At 36.1% G+C, this 19,961-nt stretch overlaps 1 protein-coding gene across 2 annotated transcripts in view; it reads left to right on the top strand.

The window, feature by feature from the left end:
- Positions 1–19,961, top strand: part of EPM2A (EPM2A glucan phosphatase, laforin) — a 107,475-nt gene that overhangs the window by 49,031 nt on the left and 38,483 nt on the right. For both annotated transcript variants that reach the window (XM_003255839.4, XM_030809796.1), the window contains exon 2: positions 2,611–2,785. In XM_003255839.4, coding sequence (XP_003255887.1) covers positions 2,611–2,785 — 175 coding nt within the window. The remainder of the gene's footprint in view (positions 1–2,610; positions 2,786–19,961) is intronic.

Genomic DNA, 19,961 nt, shown 5'->3' with positions numbered 1-19,961 from the left:
TCATATATTTTTTTTTAGTTCAGATTTCTCGTTTTAATGTCAGATCAATAACTCCAGCTCTCTTTTGATGACTCCTTTTGGATATCTAAAGAGCACTCCAAACCCAACATTGCCAGAACTAGATAGATGATCTTTCCTTACAGCGTCTTTCAGATTTTGCATCTCAGTGAATAGTACCACTGTATATTGAATTATTTTCACTAGAAGCTTAAGAGTCATTATTGATCCCCTTTCATCTTCACCTTCCTTTTCCAATTAATCACCAAGTCCCGTGGCCTTTCCCTCCTGAATCTGCATAATCCTTTCAATGTCTGTGACCAAACTTCATCATAAACTACCTAGGCCAATATAGTAGTTTCTTAAATGGACTCTCTGCTTCTATCTGATTGTTCTTGAATTGTTTTTTTACTCTGTAGCCAGAGAGGTATCCTTAAAATAAAATCTGGTTATGTTACATGCCTGCTTAGAATATTTCAAATTTTTAATTGCTCTTATGATAAATAACTTTGAAAGGCAAAGAGAAAACAGACCATGTTATTTTATGTTACTTATAATTTTCAGGGTTTTCAATTATACTTAGTGGGAGGACTAGGGAAAAGTACATTTATTCCATAGTTCTTCATGCAGAAATCTCCAAAACCAAAATTATTGTACTATTCATTTTTGCCATTTCATTAGGTGAAATTAAAAAGACAATAACCAATCCTCTAAAAGACATTTTAACTATTAGAACATATTTTGAATAACTCAGGTTACTGTCCATGAAAGACTTTTAAAAATGTTTCCTAAAACATAAATGTTCTTAACATGACCTAGCACAGTACCTGTCTCAATAAATATCTGTAGAAGAATGAAAAAAACTTATATGGTTTACAGTATTTTCTATTAAAATAGTATTACTATACACATGTATCTCTATGCATCAGAGATTCTTTTTTCTTATTAATATTTCTGTTGGATATGTTTCTAGAAGTGAGGTTGCTAGTATAGTTTGGTTTTTATCTATTAAAAATGAAGGTTAATAGAGATGTGGTGCAGTGCCTTGTAGTTGTCAAGAAAAAACATCCATTAAGAGAAAAAAGAGGAGACTGATCTAGGAAGATCAGTAATGGTTTATTAAGAGAGTCATCCTGTACCTTCTGTCTGATGGCAGGAGTTATATCTCAAAGAAACATCAAATAATTTAAGGATTTTTTGAGATCTTATGCCAAGCAAATTTAGGTTAAATATTTTGCAAGACAGAGCAAGGAGAAAAGAAAAAATGAATCACATTTTTGTATTCATAACAAATGTGATTTATTTCTGTAAACCACTCATGCATTTAGTTTTATTACATGTCTTTCTTACAGTATATTGTAATTAGGTAGTATAAAGAAACGCATGATTTGAAATGGGATAATAAAAAGGTAATAAAAGTAATGTATTAATTATAATTTTTATAGAAATCAAGGTTTACTAGTATGTAAGACCATTTGGGCTGCTGTAAACAAAACACCATATGTTGGTTAGCTTATGAACAATAGAAATTTATTGCTCACAGTTCTGGAGGCTGGGGTGTCGAAGACTGAGGCATACCAGATTCAGTGATTGGTGAGGGCTCACTTACTGGTTCATAGATGGCGACGACTTGCTGTGTTCTCACATGGTGGAACAGAGCAAGGGGTTTCTTTCACCCCTCTTTTATAAGGGAGCTAATCGCATTTGTGAGGGTTCTTCTTTATGACCTAATCATCTCCTAAAGGCCCCAGCTCCTAATACCAACACCTTGGGTGTTAGGATTTCAACATATAAATTTTGGGGGGACAAAAACATTCATACCATAGCAACTAGTGTAGTTGATACTGGGCAGAATCATGAAATAAGCAAATAATATTTTTAGAGATGTGTCTCTGCTTCCTTTGATCCGTGGCCCTGGAAGGAAGATGGTGTGTCTTTGTGCATGTGACAGCAGCAGGGAGCATCACAAAGGCATCAGACGCCAGAAATGGGGGGGACTAGGAGAGGCAGGTTGCTACTAGCTCTGTACTGCTAGTTTGGTGACCTTGAGCAAGCTAGTTAATCTCTGTGAGACTTATTTTCCTCATTTGAAAATAATAATAATAACTGTTTTACCTGTAAAGTAGATTTGATGTGATCATTTATTACTTATTAATGCATTTATCTATAATTATGCATTTTTTTGTTGAGCTGATACTAAAATACTTTATTCCTGATTTTATTCATAAATTTGCATACCAGAAAGATAGAAATGTGTAATATGGGGGCATTAATAGCTTTAAAAACTTTTTTAGGAGCTTCTCAGGCTGCAAAGTGATTCATAATGGCCTCTTAGAGCACTGAGAGGTACCATGAAGCTCTGAAAGAGTTAACATGCTTTTTATAACCCATGTATTCAAAGGGAGTAAAAAACTCTGATTTTCCTAAGTAACTCTTTACAAATTCCTACTGTTCTGTTTTTCACTCTAGTCTTTTTTGTTTATACTGAAATGTGTAGATTAAGTAGCTTTATGTTTATTTTTTTCTTGCTATTAATTTTGTATCAGCTGCTTTGAGGATGTTTAAACAGAACACTGATTTAATTGCTCTGTTTATCATTTCTTCTTGTTCTAGGCAATGGACCTCATCATGACCGTTGCTGTACTTACAATGAAAACAACTTGGTGGATGGTGTGTATTGTCTCCCAGTAGGACACTGGATTGAGGCCACTGGGCACACCAATGAAATGAAGCACACAACAGACTTCTATTTTAATATTGCAGGCCACCAAGCCATGCATTATTCAAGGTAAAAATAGTGCTATGTTTGTAAGCATAGAAGTAGGATAAGAGGTAGCATTAGCACAATGGAAATATTTACTGTGTTTAAAACTGCAGAGTCTCACTTTGGAGGGGTCTATAGGCCTGTAGTACTTTGAGGAGATAATTACAGTGAATCAGTGTGTGAGCTTTTCTGGGTCTAGATGTGGAGGATTTTAAAAATAGAATTCTTTAATAAATGCATACCCTAGCATCAGTATATTTTTGACCAGATAGTAGCTAACCAATCTCTGTACTTATGTAGTGGATTAAAAATAAGAACTGTACTAAAATAGCCTAAATTAATACTTGTGTCCTTTATGCTACTGACTACCAGTGAAACAAAAATTGGTATTTCCTTATAAAATCTTATTCAAATAAATATGTGTGAAAATACAGACACAGAACTAGATTGAATATGATTATCTGCTTTATTATTTGTTAATATTTTGATTTATTTGTTCATTTAATTCCTAAACCAGGAGGTTGCTAAATAAAACATAAGGCTCATTATCCTTTTCTCCTTTTCCACTCATCAGAAGTGATTATTTTTAATCACTTTATGGTTAGTTTTTCTTGAGATTAAATCTAAATCTTAAACAATATGCATATGTGTTGCTTGTTAATGTACCAGTTTAAAAATAGCTATCGATTCCCCTCTATTACGCATAAGAAATTGACATCTCTCGTACTTGTCCTCTCTCCCCACTCGAGTCCCTACCAGGCATTTTTTGAAAAGTTCCATTGTTACTTACCATCATACAAATTCTGTCTTGACCCATCAATTTTTCATAGTGTCTCCTAGTTTCCTACATTGTAAGAGCAGAGTTTTTTTTGTTCCCGTATTTTTTTCCACACCTATTTCCACCTACTAACTCCTGCTTTTAAATTACTTTTATAATTTCAAGGCTTATAGAATTTACATTAAACTTAGTAAATATAAATATCTTTCACACTTTGATTATTTAAAATTTGAAAGCAATTGCCAACATTTAAAATATTATGTAAGTGTTATTTACTGTAGAACTTACAGTGTTTGTACCATACACAAGGAGATGCCTTCTCATGTTCTTAAAGAATGTGTTATTTTGAATGAGAGATACAATTAATATAAACAGAATTGTGAGGGGTAAAAGAGAGAGAAAATACAATTTCACAATAGTTTTAGGGAATTAATAGTCCTCTTGAACACATCTTTCTTTCAAACTTCTGGTAGATGTTGGCTTTGCTGATGGGTTGTGTGCATAGAATGAGGAAGACAAGAGTTAAGCATGTCTCGTGGTTTTATGGCCTGAGCTAATGAATTAATGGTGTTGCTGCTTACTGAGATGGGGAAGACTAGGAGATGAGCAATTTGAAGTAGGGATTGAGGTAAAAGTTCTACTTTAGTCATTTTTTGAAATGTCTGTTAGATTACAGGAATGAAATTGATTTGATGTCAGGAATTTTATGGAGAGCTTGGAAATAAAGATATAAAATTGGCAGTTATCAAGACATAGATAGCATTCAAAATGTTGAGTCTAGATGAGATGATAGTAAATGAGTGAAGTATAGAAGAGACAAAGAGAAGAAGGAAGAATATTGAGCCCTGGTTCACACAATTTAGAAGTCAAGGAGAAGCAGAAGATCCAGAGAAAAGAATAAGAAGGAACACCTCTTGAGACGGTCTGACATTTAATGAGGATATGTTTATGGGTTCTTTTAAATGATCCTGAACCACATTTCCTGAATGAACCCTTTTTTCTGAAGAGTCATGTCTTGGGCTCTGGAGATTTTTTTCCACTGTATGATTATTTCTTCTCCTTGATTGCCTTTGCTCTTTGTCATTAGAGACACTCGTTAGATGGATGTTGGACCTCTTGGATTTACATTTTATATTGTCATCTTTTTTGTTGCTTTACATTTTGAGAGGCTTCTTTTTTCCAATTCAACTATTGATTATTTTTTTCTTAATTTTGTTAATTATATTCTTAATTTTCATGGACTTATTCTGTTATTCACTTTTTGCATATTAGTTTGTTCTTGTTTATGAATGAGTATATTCATGAATCTTTCTTAGAATACTAATGAGAGTTATTTTTAAGTTCTCTTCTCTTACTGGAACTATACTTTTTCCTCCTGAATCAATTGTTTTTCATTCATTTTGATCTTTCTTTTTTGTGTTATTATTGTTTTAGGTAACATGATTATTGTTCATATTTACTATGTGAAAGATTAGGTTGATTATTGTATATGGCTGTCATAAGTTTCCTCTGCTATTACTGGCCTCTGTACCTGTGAGAGGTGTTGGGGTCAAGCTGTGCTCAGATGGGCAGATCCTGTCTTTCTCAGCAGACTCAAATCAGACAACCCACCTGTGTACTTCCTCCACCCCACCCTGAATGAAAAGACAAGGAGGGTCTGTTGTGGGGTACACCTCTCACTCTGAGAAAATTTGCTCTCCGAGTTGATGTTTTAATTTTTTTTTTTTTATTATACTTTAGGTTTTAGGGTACATGTGCACAATGTGCAGGTTTGTTACATATGTATCCATGTGCCATGTTGATTTCCTGCACCCATTAACTCGTCATTTAGCATTAGGTATATCTCCTAATGCTGTCCCTCCCCCCTTCCCCCACCCCACAATAGTCCCTGGAATGTGATATTCCCCTTCCTGTGTCCATGAGTTCTCATTGTTCAATTCCCACCCATGAGTGAGAACATGCGGTGTTTGGTTTTTTGTCCTTGCGATAGTTTACTGAGAATGATGTTTTCCAGTTTCATCCATGTCCCTACAAAGGACACGAACTCATCATTTTTTATGGCTACATAGTATTCCATGGTGTATATGTGCCACATTTTCTTAATCCAGTCTATCGTTGTTGGACATTTGGGTTGGTTCCAACTCTTTGCTATTGTGAATAGTGCCGCAATAAACATACATGTGCATGTGTCTTTAAATAAAGTATTTCTTCAGCTTCACTTACAGTATCAAAGCTGTATGTGCAGGTGAGAGTGAACCTTAGTTAATATACTCAACTGTGCAAGAAAGCTTACGTTTCTTTATTTTCTTTAAAGCAACTTAGTTTTACATCCAAGTCTCTATCCTACTGAATTCTCAGGTAATTCAAACTGTTCTCCACTGCAAGGTGTAAATATATCTATTCTTATAAATAATAATACATTAAAATGTATGTATACTATATAACACATTATATATTAATATAATAATATATGTGTATGTATACCTGGAGTATAATATATAATCTAATATATACACACTCACTTACACACACACACACACACACACACCCCAAGTCCTAGGAATCTGTATTTTTCAACATCTCCATGTGATTTTTACATGCATAAAAGGACAGTAGTTTAGAATAGAAAAGGAATATTTTAATGCACCTTCAGTTGTTTTAGTCTAACTCCCCTTAAAAATTCCAGCATAATTCACCTTCACATGAAACTGGGTAAGATGAAAATCTGAACTCAATTTAAAAGAAAAGAATCGGAAAGGCATTTATATATTTCATTATTAAATTGAAAATATTGAATTCTATCTGTTCGCCATGTTCATCTGACAATGTATAATGCTAAGATTATTTGTGAATTTATCTTAGCTGCTGAAATAGATACAGACAGGTAGATTATATGTTTGAGCATTTATACAATGGAGGTATTCAAACTCAACTAAGAATTTGTAATTACAAGCTCTCTTTAGTTTGAATTTAGGAATGGAATTATGCCTAGAATTTTTTTATGGTTGGGATAAATCATATCAGAATGGAATTGCCAGTATCCTTTATAAGGATAAGGCTTTTTAGAACATATATATCTAAAAATTAAATGTTATATAATAAGATAAATGGTAACTTCATTCATTCAGTAAGAATTGTATGGATTACTCTGTGCAGCCCTTTTGAGTGCTGGACCATCAACAATGGAGAGACATGATCCTTGCTGTCATGGAACTTATGCTGTAGTGGAAGACAACATGTAAACAGCTGCAATACAGTTAAATATTTTTTGTAATGAAGTTATATATGTAGTATAAAAAGGGACAGGAAAAATCTTTAATTCAAGGAAATCTTTATGAGGACATAGAACTTGAACAGAAATGTGAAGGCTTCTTTTACTCAGGACATTTGGGAAAGGGAATTCAATGTAAGAAGAATAGCAACATAGTTTGGCTGTGTCCCACCCAAATCTCATCTTGAATTGTAGCTTCCACAATTCCCATGTGTTGTAGGAGGGACTAGTGGGAGGTAATTGAATCATGGGGGTGAGTCTTTCCCATACTGTTCTCGTGATAGTGAATAAGTCTCATGAGATCTGATGGTTTTATAAGCAGGAGTTTCCATGCACTCTCTTTGTCTGCTGCCATCCATGTAAGACGTGACTTGCTCTTCTTTGCCTTCAACCATGATTGTGAGGCCTCCTGAGCCACGTGGAACTGTGAGTCCATTAAACCTCTTTCCTGTAAACGTCACCCAGTCTTGGGTATGTCTTTATTAGCAACATGAAAACGGACTAATACAAATAGCAAGTGTACACGTAGAGAGGTGTGAGAGCACAGTATTAGGGTAGCCACCTAATTTTCTCCAACCAGGATGCTTTGAGAGTAAAAAGAGGTACTTTACATAATTAGCCTGAACATGGGGTATAAAAATAGGACTTCACTGGGAATGCCAGGACATATGGCAACCTAGAGAACATGTCATGTAAAAGAGAACATTCTGGTTCTTCTCAATATTCAGATGCATATATAAGCTGACAAGCACCTGTCTCCATAGAGGGACTACAGATATCCTTTGATAGAAATTAGCACCCATTCCATGTTATGATTTATCTAGAGAGTTTTATGTGTTACATTTTAGTTTTTGATTTTAGCCAAGGTATACATGCCAATTCTTTAAACATGTGTTTAAAGAATTTATCAGATCTACAAGTTTTATTATGAGAAAAAGAAATCTTTCTGCCTCTTCTTTCCCCCACCCAACCTCCCCCCATTTTGTCTTTCCACAGGCAACCACTTTCATCTCTTTAAGTTGATAATTTGCTACTTAACTTCAGGTAAATGATAAATAATATGATTATATTACTACTGTTTGGTTTTAGATCTAGGTATTATCTATTGACTTTACAACTTGAAATATGAATATCTAGCTCTCTTTTCTTCTCCTTCTACCACATCCATCCTATTGTTCAGTCTTCCCAATATAGTAATGCGTTACTTTTCATGAGATCAGTATTCCACATGTATATTCATATGCCTATGTAAATGCTATTTAACAACCAAACAGTTCGCAGATGTTTAAATCTCCTTTGAAGAACTTACAGTTCTCAAGGTTGCTATTGAGAAGTCAAAGCCATTATGCCTTCCAATCTTTTATGTTCAAATGTTTTTGTTTTTGTTTTTACTTCCATAAACGAAGAAGCCTGCAGAATCTTTGCATTTCCAATAGTGTGAAATTCCATGATGAATGTCTTGTATGGGTCCATCTTATCCATTTTGCTAAGCTCTCAGTGCAGAAGACTTTAATTCTGCAAAGAAGTAAAATTTACTTCTTTGGAAGTAAATTTCTTCCATTATTTCTTTGATAATTTCCTCCCCTGTATTTCTAGAATTCCTGTTACTGAAATACTGGATCTCTGGCCTGAGTTTTCAATTTTCTTGTCTTTTGTATTTTGCATTTCTTTTTTTTTATTTTTAAATATATTTTTCTTCTCCTTTTTTTGTTTTTTATTATTATACTTTAAGTTCTAGGGTACATGTGCACAACATGCGGGTTTGTTACATAGGTATACATGTGCCATGTTGGTTTGCTGCACCCATCAACTCATCATTTACATTAGGTATTTCTTCTAATGCTATCCCTCCCCCAGTATCCCACCCCTTGACAGGCCCCAGTGTGTGATGTTCCCCACCCTGTGTCCAAGTGTTCTCATTGTGCAATTCTCACCTATGAATGTGAACATGCAGTTCACAGAAAACATGGTTTTCTCTCCTTGTGATAGTTTGCTGAGAATGATGGTTTCCAGATTCATCCATGTCACTGCAAAGGACATGAACTCATCCTTTGTTATGGCTGCATAGTATTCCATGGTGTATATGTGCCAACTTTTCTTAATCCAGTCTATCATTGATGGACATTTGGGTTGGTTCCAAGTGTTTGCTATTGTGAATAATGCTGCAATAAACATACGTGTACATGTGTCTTTATAGTAGAATGATTTATAATCCTTTGGGTGTATACCCAGTAATAGGATCACTGGGTGAAATGGTATTTCTAGTTGTAGATCCTCGAGGAATCGCCACACTGTCTTCCACAATGGTTGAATTAATGTACACTCCCACCAACAGTGTAAAAGCATTCCTATTTCTCCACATCCTCTCCAGCATCTGTTTCCTGACTTTTTAATGATCACCATTCTAACTGGCGTGAGATGGTATCTCATTGTGGTTTTGATTTGTATTTCTCTGATGACCAGGGATGATGAACATTTTTTCATGTGTCTGTTGGCTGCATAAATGTCTTCTTTTGAGAAGTGTCTGTTCATATGCTTTGCCCACTTTTTGATGGGGTTGTCCTTTTTTTCTTGTAAACTTGTTTAAGTTCTTGGTAGATTCTGGATATTAGACCTTTGTCAGATAGGTAGATTGCAAAAATTTTCTCCCATTCTGTAGGTTGCCTGTTCACTCTGATGGTAGTTTCTTTTGCTGTGCAGAAGCTCTTTAGTTTAATTAGATCCCATTTGTCAATTTTGGCTTTTGTTGCCATTGCTTTTGGTGTTGTCATCATGAAGTCCTTGCGCATGCCTATGTCCTGAATGGTATTGCCTAGGTTCTCTTCTAGGGTTTTTATGGTATTAGGTCTAACATATAAGTCAATGTGTAAGGAAGGGATCCAGTTTCAACTTTCTACATATGGCTAGCCAGTTTTCCCAGCACCATTTATTAAATAGGGAATCCTTCCCCCATTTCTTGTTTTTGTCAGGTTTGTCAATGATCAGATGGTTGTAGAAGTGCAGTGTTATTTCTGAAGCCTCTGTTGTGTTCCATTAGTCTATAAATCTGTTTGGGTACCAGTACCATGCTGTTTTGGTTACTGTAGCCTTGTAGTATAGTTTGAAGTCAGGTAGCATGATGCCTCAAGCTTTGGTCTTTTTGCTTAGGATTGTCATGGCAATGCAGGCTCTTTTTTGGTTCCATATGAACTTTAAAGTAGTTTTTTCTAATTCTGTGAAGAAAGTCATTGGTAGCTTGATGGGGATGGCATTTAATCTATAAATTACCTGAGGCCATATGGCCGTTTTCACGATATTGATTCTTCCTATCCATGAGCATGGAATGGTCTTCCATTTGTTTGTGTCCCCTTTTATTTTGTTGAGCAGTGGTTTGTAGTTCTCCTTAAAGAGGTCCTTCACATCCCTTGTAAGTTAGATTCCTACATATTTTATTCTTTTTGTAGCAATTGTGAATGGGAGTTCACTCACAATTTGGCTGTTTGTCTATTATTGGTGTATAGGAATTCTTGTGATTTTTGCACTTTGATTTTGTATCCTGAGACTGCTGAAGTTGCTTATCAGCTTAAGGAGATTTGGGCTGAGATGATAGGGTTTTCTAAATATACAATCATGTCATCTACAAACAGGGACAATTTGACTTCCTCTTTTCCTAACTGAATACCCTTTATTTCTTTCTCTTGCCTGATTGCCCTGGACAGAACTTCCAACACTATGTTGAATAGGAGTGGTGAGAGAGGGCATCCTTGTCTTGTGCTGGTTTTCAAAAGGAATGCTTCAAATTTTTGCCCATTCAGTGTGATATTGGCTGTGGGTTTTTCATAAATAGCTCTTATTATTTTGAGATATGTTCCATCAATACCTAGTTTATTGAGAGTTTTTAGCATGAAGGGCTGTTGAATTTGTCAAAGGCATTTTCTCCTTCTGTTGAGATAATCATGTGGTTTTTGTCATTGGTTCTGTTTATGTGATGGATTACATTTATTGATTTGCATATGTTGAATGAGCCTTGCATCCCAGGGATGAAGCCGACTTGATTGTGGAGGATAAGCTTTTTTAATGTGCTGCTGGGTTTGGTTTGCCAGTATTTTACTGAGGATTTTTGCATCGATGTTCATCAGGGATATTGGTCTAAAATTCTCTTTTTTTTTGTTCTGTCTCTGCCAGGCTTTGGTATCAGGATGATGCTAGCCTCATAAAATGAGTTATGGAGGAGTCCCTCTTTTTATATTGATTGGAACAGTTTCAGAAGGAATGATACCAGCTCCTCTTTGTACCTGTCATAGAATTCGGCTGTGATGTTTTTTGGTCCTGGATGTTTTTTGGTTGGTATGCTATCAATTATTGCCTCAATTTCAGAATCTGTTATTGGTCTATTCAGAGATTCAACTTCTTCCTGGTTTAATCTTGGGAGGGTGTATGTGTCCAGAAGTTTATCCATTTCTTCTTGATTTTCTAGTTTATTTGGATAGAGGTGTATAGTATTCTCTGATGGTAGTTTGTATTTTTGTGGGATTGGTGGTGAGATCTTCTTTATCTTTTTTTTTATTGTGTCTATTTGATTCTTCTCTCTTTTCTTCTTTGTTTTGCTAGCGGCCTATCAATTTTGTTGATCTTTTCAAAAAAGCAGCTCCTGGATTCATTGATTTTTTGAAGGGTTTTATGTGTCTCTATCTCCTTCAGTTCTGCTCTGATCTTAGTTATTTCTTGCCTTCTGCTACCTTTTGAATTTGTTTGCTCTTGCTTCTACAGTTCTTTTAATTGTGATGTTAGGGTGTCTCTTATGGGCATTTAGTGCTATAAATTTCCCTCTACACACTGCTTTAAATGTGTCCCAGAGATTCTGGTATGTTGTGTCTTTGTTTTCATTGGTTTCAAAGAACATCTTTATTTCTGCCTTCATTTCATTATTTACCCAGTAGTCATTCAGGAGCAGGTTGTTCAGTTTCCATGTAGTTGTGTGGTTTTGAATGAGTTTCTTAATCCTGAGTTCTAATTTGATTTCACTGTGGTCTGAGAGACAGTTTGTTGTGATTTCTGTTCTTTTACATTTGCTGAGGAATGCTTTACTTCCAATTATGTGGTCAATTTTAGAATAAGTGCGATGTGGTGCTGAGAAGAATGTATATTCTGTTGATTTTGGGTGAAAAGTTCTGTAGATGTCTATTAGGTCTGCTTGGTGCAGAGGTGAGTTCAAGTCCTGGATATCCTTGTTCACCTTCTGTTTCGTTGATCTGTCTAATATTGAACATGGGGTGTTAAAGTCTCCCATTATTATTGTTTGGGAGTCTAAGTCTCTTTGTAGGTCTCTAAGGACTTGCTTTATGAATCTGGATGCTCCTGTATTGGGTGTATATATATTTAGGCTAGTTAGTTCTTCTTGTTGAATTGATCCCCTTACCATTATATAATGGCCTTCTTTGTCTCTTTTAATCTTTGTTAGTTTAAAGTCTGTTTTATTGGAGACTAGGATTGCAACCCCTGCTTTTTCTTGCTTTCTATTTACTTGGTAGATCTTCCTCAATCCCTTTATTTTGAGCCTATGTGTATCTCTGCACGTGAGATGGGTCTCCTGAATACAGCACACTGATGAGTCTTGACTCTTTATCTAATTTGCCAGTCTGTTATCTAATTTGCCAGTTTGTGTCTTTTAATTGGGGCATTTAGCCCATTTACATTTAAGGTTAATACTGTTATGTGTGAATTTGATCCTGTCATTATGATGTTAGCTGGTTATTTTGCCCATTAATTGATGCAGTTTCTTCATAGCATCGATGGTCTTTACTATTTGGCATGTTTTTGCAGTGGCTGGTAACGGTTGTTCCTTTCCATGTTTAGTGCTTCCTTCAGGAGATCTTGTAAGGCAGGCCTGGTGATGACAAAATCTGTCAGCATTTGCTTGTCTGTAAATGATTTTATTTCTCCTTCACTTATGTAGCTTAGTTTGGGTGGAAATGGAATTCTGGGTTGAAAATTATTTTCTTTAACAATGTTGAATATTGGCCGCCACTCTCTTCTGGCTTGTAGGGTTTCTGCAGAGAGATCTGCTCTTAGTCTGATGGGTTTCCTTTTGTGGGTAACCTGACCTTTCTCTCTGGCTGCCTTTAACATTTTTTTCTTCATTTTAACCTTGGTGAATCTGACAATTATGTGTCTTGTGGTTGCTCTTCTCAAGGAGTATCTTCGTGGTGTTCTCTGTATTTCCTGAATTTGAATGTTGGCCTGCCTTGCTAGATTGGGGAAGTTCTCCTGGGTAATATCCTGAAGAGTGTTTTCCAACTTGGTTCCATTCTCCCCGTCACTTTCAGGTACACCAATCAAATGTAGCTTTGGTCTTTTCACATAGTGCCATATTTCTCAGAAGCTTTGTTTGTTTCTTTTTACTCTTTTTTCTCTAATCTTGTCTTCTCACTTTATTTCATTAATTTGATCTTCAGTCACTAATATCCTTTCTTCCACTTGATCAAATTGGCTATAGAAGCTTGTGCATGTGTCACAAGGTTCTCGTGCCATGGTTTTCAGCTCCGTCAGGTCATTTTCGGTCTTCTTCTACACTGTTTATTAGTTAGCCATTTGTCTAAACTTTTTTCAAGGTTTTTAGCTTCCTTCTGATGGGTTAGGAAATGTTCCTTTAGCTCGGACAAATTTGTTATTACTGACCTTCTAAAGCCTTCTTCTCTGTCAACTTGTCAAAGTCATTCTCTGTCTAGCTTTGTTCCATTGCCCCCAAGGAACTGCAGCCCTTTGGAGGAGAAGAGATGCTCTGGTTTTTAGAATTTTTAACTTTTCTCCTCTGGTTTCTCTCCATCTTTGTGGTTTTATCTACCTTTGTTTCTACAGACCTACAGGTGGGGTTTTGGTGTAGATGTCCTTTTTGTTGATGTTGATGCTATTTCTTTCTATTTGTTCATTTTCCTTCTAACGGTTAGGTCCCTCAGCTGCAGGTATGTTGGAGTTTGCTTCAGGTCCACTCCAGACCCTGTTTGCCTGGATATCACCAGTGGAGGCTGCAGAATAGCAAATATAGCAGAACAGCAAATATTGCTGCCTAATCTTTCCTCTGGTAGCTTCGTCCCAGAGGGGCACCCGCCTATATGAGGTGTCTGTTGGCCCCTACTGGTAGGTGTCTCCCCATTAGACTAAACGGGGGTCGGGGACCCACTTGAGGAGGCAGTCTGTTCATTCTCAGTGCTCAAACACTGGGAGAACCACTGCTGGGAGAACCACTGCTCTCTTCAGAGCTGTCAGACAGGGATGTTTAAGTCTGCAAAGTTTCTGCTGCCTTTTTTTCAGCTATGTCGTGCCCACAGAGGTGGAGTCTATAGAGGCAGTAGGCCTTGCTGAGCTGCAGTGGGCTCTGTCCAGTTCGAGCTTCCTGGCCACTTTGTTTACCTACTGAAGCCTCAGCAATAGCAGATGCTCCCCTCCCCCCACCAGGCTGCAGCCTCTCAGGTTGATCTCAGACTGCTACACTATCAGTCAACAAGGCTCTGTGGGCATGGGACCCACTGAGCCAGGCACGGGAGAGAATCTCATGGTCTGCTGGTTGTTAAGACCATGGGAAAAGTGCAGTATTTGGGTGAAAGTGTCCATTTTTCCAGGTACAGTCTGTCATAGCTTCCCTTGGCTAGGAAAGGGAAATCCCCCTACCCCTTGCACTTCCCGAGTGAGGTGATGCACCGCCCTGCTTTGGCTCACCCTCCGTGGGCTGCACCCACTGTCCAACCAGTCCCAGTGAGATGAACCAGGTACCTCAGTTGGAAATGCAGAAATCACCCATCTTCTGTGTCGATCACGCTGGGAGCTGCAGACCAGAGTGTTTCCTATTCGGCCATCTTCAAATGGATTCCTAAATATATTTTTCTTAAGTTTATCATCCCACACTCCTATTTAGTTTTGTATTTCTGCTATTATTTATTTTTGAGGAAAATAAGTTTGAGTGTTTTAAAAATATTATTCTGTTTTTATCATGGTTAGATTATTTCTAGGGAGACAGCAAACAATTTTTTTTTAATTTTAAAAACAAATTTCTTTCCCTGACATTGTTTTTGTGTGTTCCAAATTGTTTTAATGTATTTTTTTCTCTTCAGTTTGTCTCAATAGCTCACATTAGAGGGTTTCCTCTGGTACCTGGACATTCTTAATTCTTTGCTTCTCTTTAAGTGTGGGAGACAAAAGCACAGATTAGAGACTCTGAGTATATGGATGGGTGTGTGACTACATGATCTGACAGCCCTATTTAGATGGGAAACCTCTGATGTGAGATCTTTAGATCTTTCCTTCTATACTACTTTTTTTTTCCTAGACAAGGCTTTGCCAAACTCCTGCCTGGAGGGTGAAGGTCTGTACTGGGACCTGAGAGTAGGAGGCTGACTGAGGGGATCTCTGCTTCCAATGTACGTAATACACTTAATTCCTCTGTTTTTGTGGTGTTTCTTCCTTGTGCTGGGGTTCCCCCAGTCCAGAGACTTCTTTAACCTTTTCAAGAGAATAAACCTCGTCTTTTGCCAGGGCTGGGGAGGGAAAGTTTCCCAGCTGAGGAGAGTGTAAAAGTGAATCTGTCATCTGGCTGCTTCTTAAACAGGCTTTCAACTAGTTCTTATTTCTTTTTCTCGTATCTAAAAGTATCTGGTGGTATCCATTTCTGAGCCTGTTGGAGATTCTGTAGTATCATTCTAGTTGGTTCTCACCATTCCCTTCTGCTGGCATTAGGACTTTGTTGTTTGTTGTAGCTCTGTTAAATTTTTCAACAATTAACCAATTGCTTTCCAACTTCCATAATTTTGTTACCGTCTTTTCATTTCTGTGACCTTAGGGGCCTGTGTTTTAAAGGGATTTGGGGAAAGAGTCAAGAATTTGGTGAAAGATTCTAGATGTATGGAATCAATTTGTGTGCAATAAAATAAACGGAAATAAAATATAAAACTTGGTAAATAGCTCAATAAATATTAAATCCACATTTAGCTTGTACTCTGTTTCTTTGGCCCAGGTAAGATTCTTTCATGCTAGAATGAGATTTTAAAAATCAATGTGTATTTTTATATTCAGGCTATAGTTAGGACCAAACTACACCACCCTCTTCAATAGAATTATTTTTCATGCAAAAGAATGGATATTTGCATTAAAGGACACATATAACTAACTTAATGAGATGTTAGTGGTTAAGGACTGTAATTTCTGTTCCTTGAAAAGGCTTATTGCCAATTAAATACACTTCAAGAGGCATAAATTAGATTTTATGAACATCACACTTCACACTCTTTCAAAAATGTTACAGTTTAGAAAACGTATTGTAAAAGCATGTTTATACTTTTACCTTCTTTGGCTCAGAAAGAAATTCTATACAGTAATTTTTGAAACTCAAAATTATTTTACACACTGTAGAACAATAATTTTGCACATTTAAAAATACTATTTTATCTGGCATTCTTTTTACTGAATGAAATTAATTACTTTGGAGACAGAGTAAGGAGCTAGGGTTCTAGCCCCAGCTCTCTCATTTACTCATGGGTAACCTTGGAACAATCCTGTAACAGTTCTAGAAATTTTAATTTCTTAATTTTCAAAGTGAGCTGGTTGAACTAGATGACTATTAAAAGTATAGTTCTGGAAATAATCAAGGTTAACACCTGATTAATGTCAATGTTAATTTCAAAAGCTAAGGCCTATATCACATTTTGCCAACATGTAATATTGACTCACAATGACTATACTCCATATCAGCTTCTCTGCTTTCAGATCCAGGGACCAAAGGCTTGAATTCCAGTTCTGCCTCAAGATGGTGCTTTCCCTCATTTTTGTAGCTCAAGACTTACATTCAACTCAAGAGTCCAACTCTACAGCAGCTATATTTCAAAATACACATATTTTATAGCCAGTATATAAATGATTTTTAATAAGTATGTATATGCTTCTTGTATAATGATAAGACTTTTTTTTACTTTGCTCACATTTATAAATCAAACTTCGGCAAGAATCTTTTTTGGAGTAAGCACAGAATAGCCACAGAATTCGGTGTGCAATGGGACCTAATTACATAGTCCTACTTCTGTAGTTCACAGTCAAGACATTACTGGGCAAAGATAGAAACCCATTTCAATTGGCATTTCCATCTGATTCAATGATTTGAGATTCTTTTAAATCTTAAGACCAAGATTACAATTGTTCATGTCAGGAGGAAAGGAAAACAACAAGCTTCTCCTTCTTGTTGAATTCTTCTGACTGGGGAATGATTTTTATTGAGTATCAACTGGGTGTGTGAGAGTTCTCTAAGAGTACCTTTTTTCTATGTGAATAATGCTGTTCATATGGTCAAATTAATTGTCAGATATCCTCTTTTTCTTATGTTTTCAAAATATATTTTTATATAAGAGAAATATATTTAAATATATTAAGCAAAATATATATTTTATCTCATATATGTCATTATATTAGGATGATTTATTTTCAACACCATATCAAAGAATATTAGTGTTAGACAGTAGCTTCTTAATGGTAGTAGGGCCTAGTGCAAGCATAGCCCCTTAATTCTTGTTTCTTAAGAGTCATTTAGAACCTATCAGCTAAAGTGTATGAAGAAATACATCAGTTTTGGGAGATCATGCTGTTCTGGAATCAGTACAGTTGTAAAGGAAGTAGCTGGATTTTTGTGCTCCCTCGTGTATTATCAGCAGCATTGTTGTTTAAATGGTGATGGAAATGTCTTGACCAGTGGTGAATAAAAGGAAGATTGGAAAGGAGAAAGCTTGACTGCTAGATCTCAGGTTGTATCATAGGAATGGTGGTAAGAAAGATAATGATTTTATCATATAAATTAAGCAAACTGGATTTGTTGTAAGTCATGAATGATGTGGGTAAGATATGGTGGTTTTACTATAAAATATAGAATTTTACTACAAAAGAGAGCAGAGCAATGAGGGAAGGTTAGAAAGGGGAAGGAAATTTATAAGGTGGGAGCCATAGCAGAATATTTTCATGTTAATAAACATTATCCCAGAGAGTAGAGAAAAATTAATGATTAAGAAGAGAAAGGAGAGAACTGTAGGAGCAAAATCTGTGTGTAAGCAAGAGTGAACTGAATCAGGAGAATAAACGATTCATCTCTGGTCCTGGGAGGAAGGCAGAGAGCTTGAGCATGGATCCAGTAGGTTGAAGCAGCAGTGAGAGCATGTGGAAGTTTGGTTTTTGATGGCTCTTTTCTCAGTAAAATAGGAAGCAAGGTCATCAGACGATAATGAGAAGAGAGAGAAGATTTAGGTTTGAATGAGATACATGGACTGGGTGACTAATGGAATATAAATGTACTGACTCATGAATTTTAATTTTTATAAAACTCTCCCAATTCCAATATGACAGTGGCCATGACAACCAAAGAAGAGTTATTCTTTCTTATAACAAATACAGAAGACAGAATATTTTTGACAAGCTCGGCTAGCCTTTTTCCAGGGTTTTCTATGTGATGCTAGCCAGATCAGAAAGAAGTCTAAGTAACATGCTAAAGTGGAAGCTTGGCAGACTGGAAATTTTATATGATGTTTTTCAGTGCTAGAATTAAATCTATTATGCGAACCATTATGGAAGGTCCACTTCGGGAAGCCCAGCTGATTATATTAGGGTCAGCGAACACATCAGGGAATATTTATATCTTGTTTTCAGAAGTTGTATTATGGTCACTTTGCCATTCATTGATTATGATTATTTAAATTGGCTTCAAATGATTTGTTTCTTAGATCATCGTCTCCTCTTTTGCGGAACAGACAGGAAGGATTATCAAACCCTTGGAGGAGGGTTCAGTTAAAAACCAGTAGTCAAAATGCATATATTACTTACTATGTATTAGAATTAATGTTGCTGTTGCCTGTTTCTGTATCATAAAGGCCCTATTATAACTTTTCTCTTCACAGACTTTTTTTGAAACATGAACTCTTTATTATCTTGTTTTGATAAGTTGTAAAATGCCTTTCCTGTCTTCCTTTTTCTAAGTCCTTTTAATTTTTCTCTTTGGATGTCATGAAGACTAATTGTTCCTGATAAATGAATCAATAGTGATGAAAATATCAGCTTAATTCATTAGTAGGTATAAACGTTACACTGAAAAAAATACTGGGTGTATCAACACACAGACCTACTCACACACTCATATGTACACACATGCATGTACACACATGTACACACTGATAACATCTACTTGTACAGGCTCTCCCTTGCATAATGAAAGAATTATTTTCTATCCACAGACCATACGGTGTGTTTGATGGTCTTGTAGCAGGACTCTGGGATCCACACTGATCAAAATAGGAAGTAGATTTTAGATATTTTACAAATAATATACTGGGCAAGTAAAACCAAATAATGCTTTATAACCCTTAGCCACTTCTGACTGCGAGGGAAAAGACATCTTACACAGTGTCCCCTTGTGCTATAGATGAACAAAGTGGGAACGAAAGCCATGGAGGTACTGCTCTGGGATCATAGCAGCCAATAAGTAGCATAGCTGCCATTCCGAGATTCTCCTCCATCTGCCTCTTAATTATTGTATCTTCACAAGACAGGGTCTCTACTTTCTTGCCCCAGAGTAGTCTATCATCAGTTTCTGACCAAAACATAAATATGGATACAAATGAATGCCAAAAAAATGCCTATTTTCAGTAATCAAATTTTAAAGCTTATATATTCCATATAAGTCTAGATAAATTGAATTAATTATAAAAAGGACCTGAAACCTTTTTTTCTCTGCCAGCACCTTCATGCCATTTTTTTAAAAGATATATTTATTCAGTCATTTGCCTTGTAGTTTAACTCACCTCATTGTCCTTCTCCATCTTATTATCTTGACCATTATATTAATTGCTTGTCTCATTATCCTTTTTTTCTTAGATTGCAGATCCTGTCCCAACACCCCTTTCTTCTGTAACACTTCTTTGGCCTGTTTAGCTTTACTGAGGCAATTATTATTAATCTTAATTTATTTGCTATCATTTCCATTGGTATACCCCCTACTTGGACATGTTTACTGGATACCCCATTAGGAATAGGCACTTGATGTTAGAGAAAGGCATTTTATGAGAGGATTTTACAGTATAGAGTATGTCACTTTTTTTTTACTGCTATTCCAACCTAATTATATTAGGTATGACTCCTCATGCTAAGTTTTA

This window comes from Nomascus leucogenys, chromosome 3 (genome assembly GCF_006542625.1).
Source record: "Nomascus leucogenys isolate Asia chromosome 3, Asia_NLE_v1, whole genome shotgun sequence".
Lineage (NCBI taxonomy): Eukaryota > Metazoa > Chordata > Mammalia > Primates > Hylobatidae > Nomascus > Nomascus leucogenys.
The sequence above is the reverse complement of the archived record's forward strand: the minus strand, read 5'-3'. Positions and strand labels throughout refer to the sequence as shown.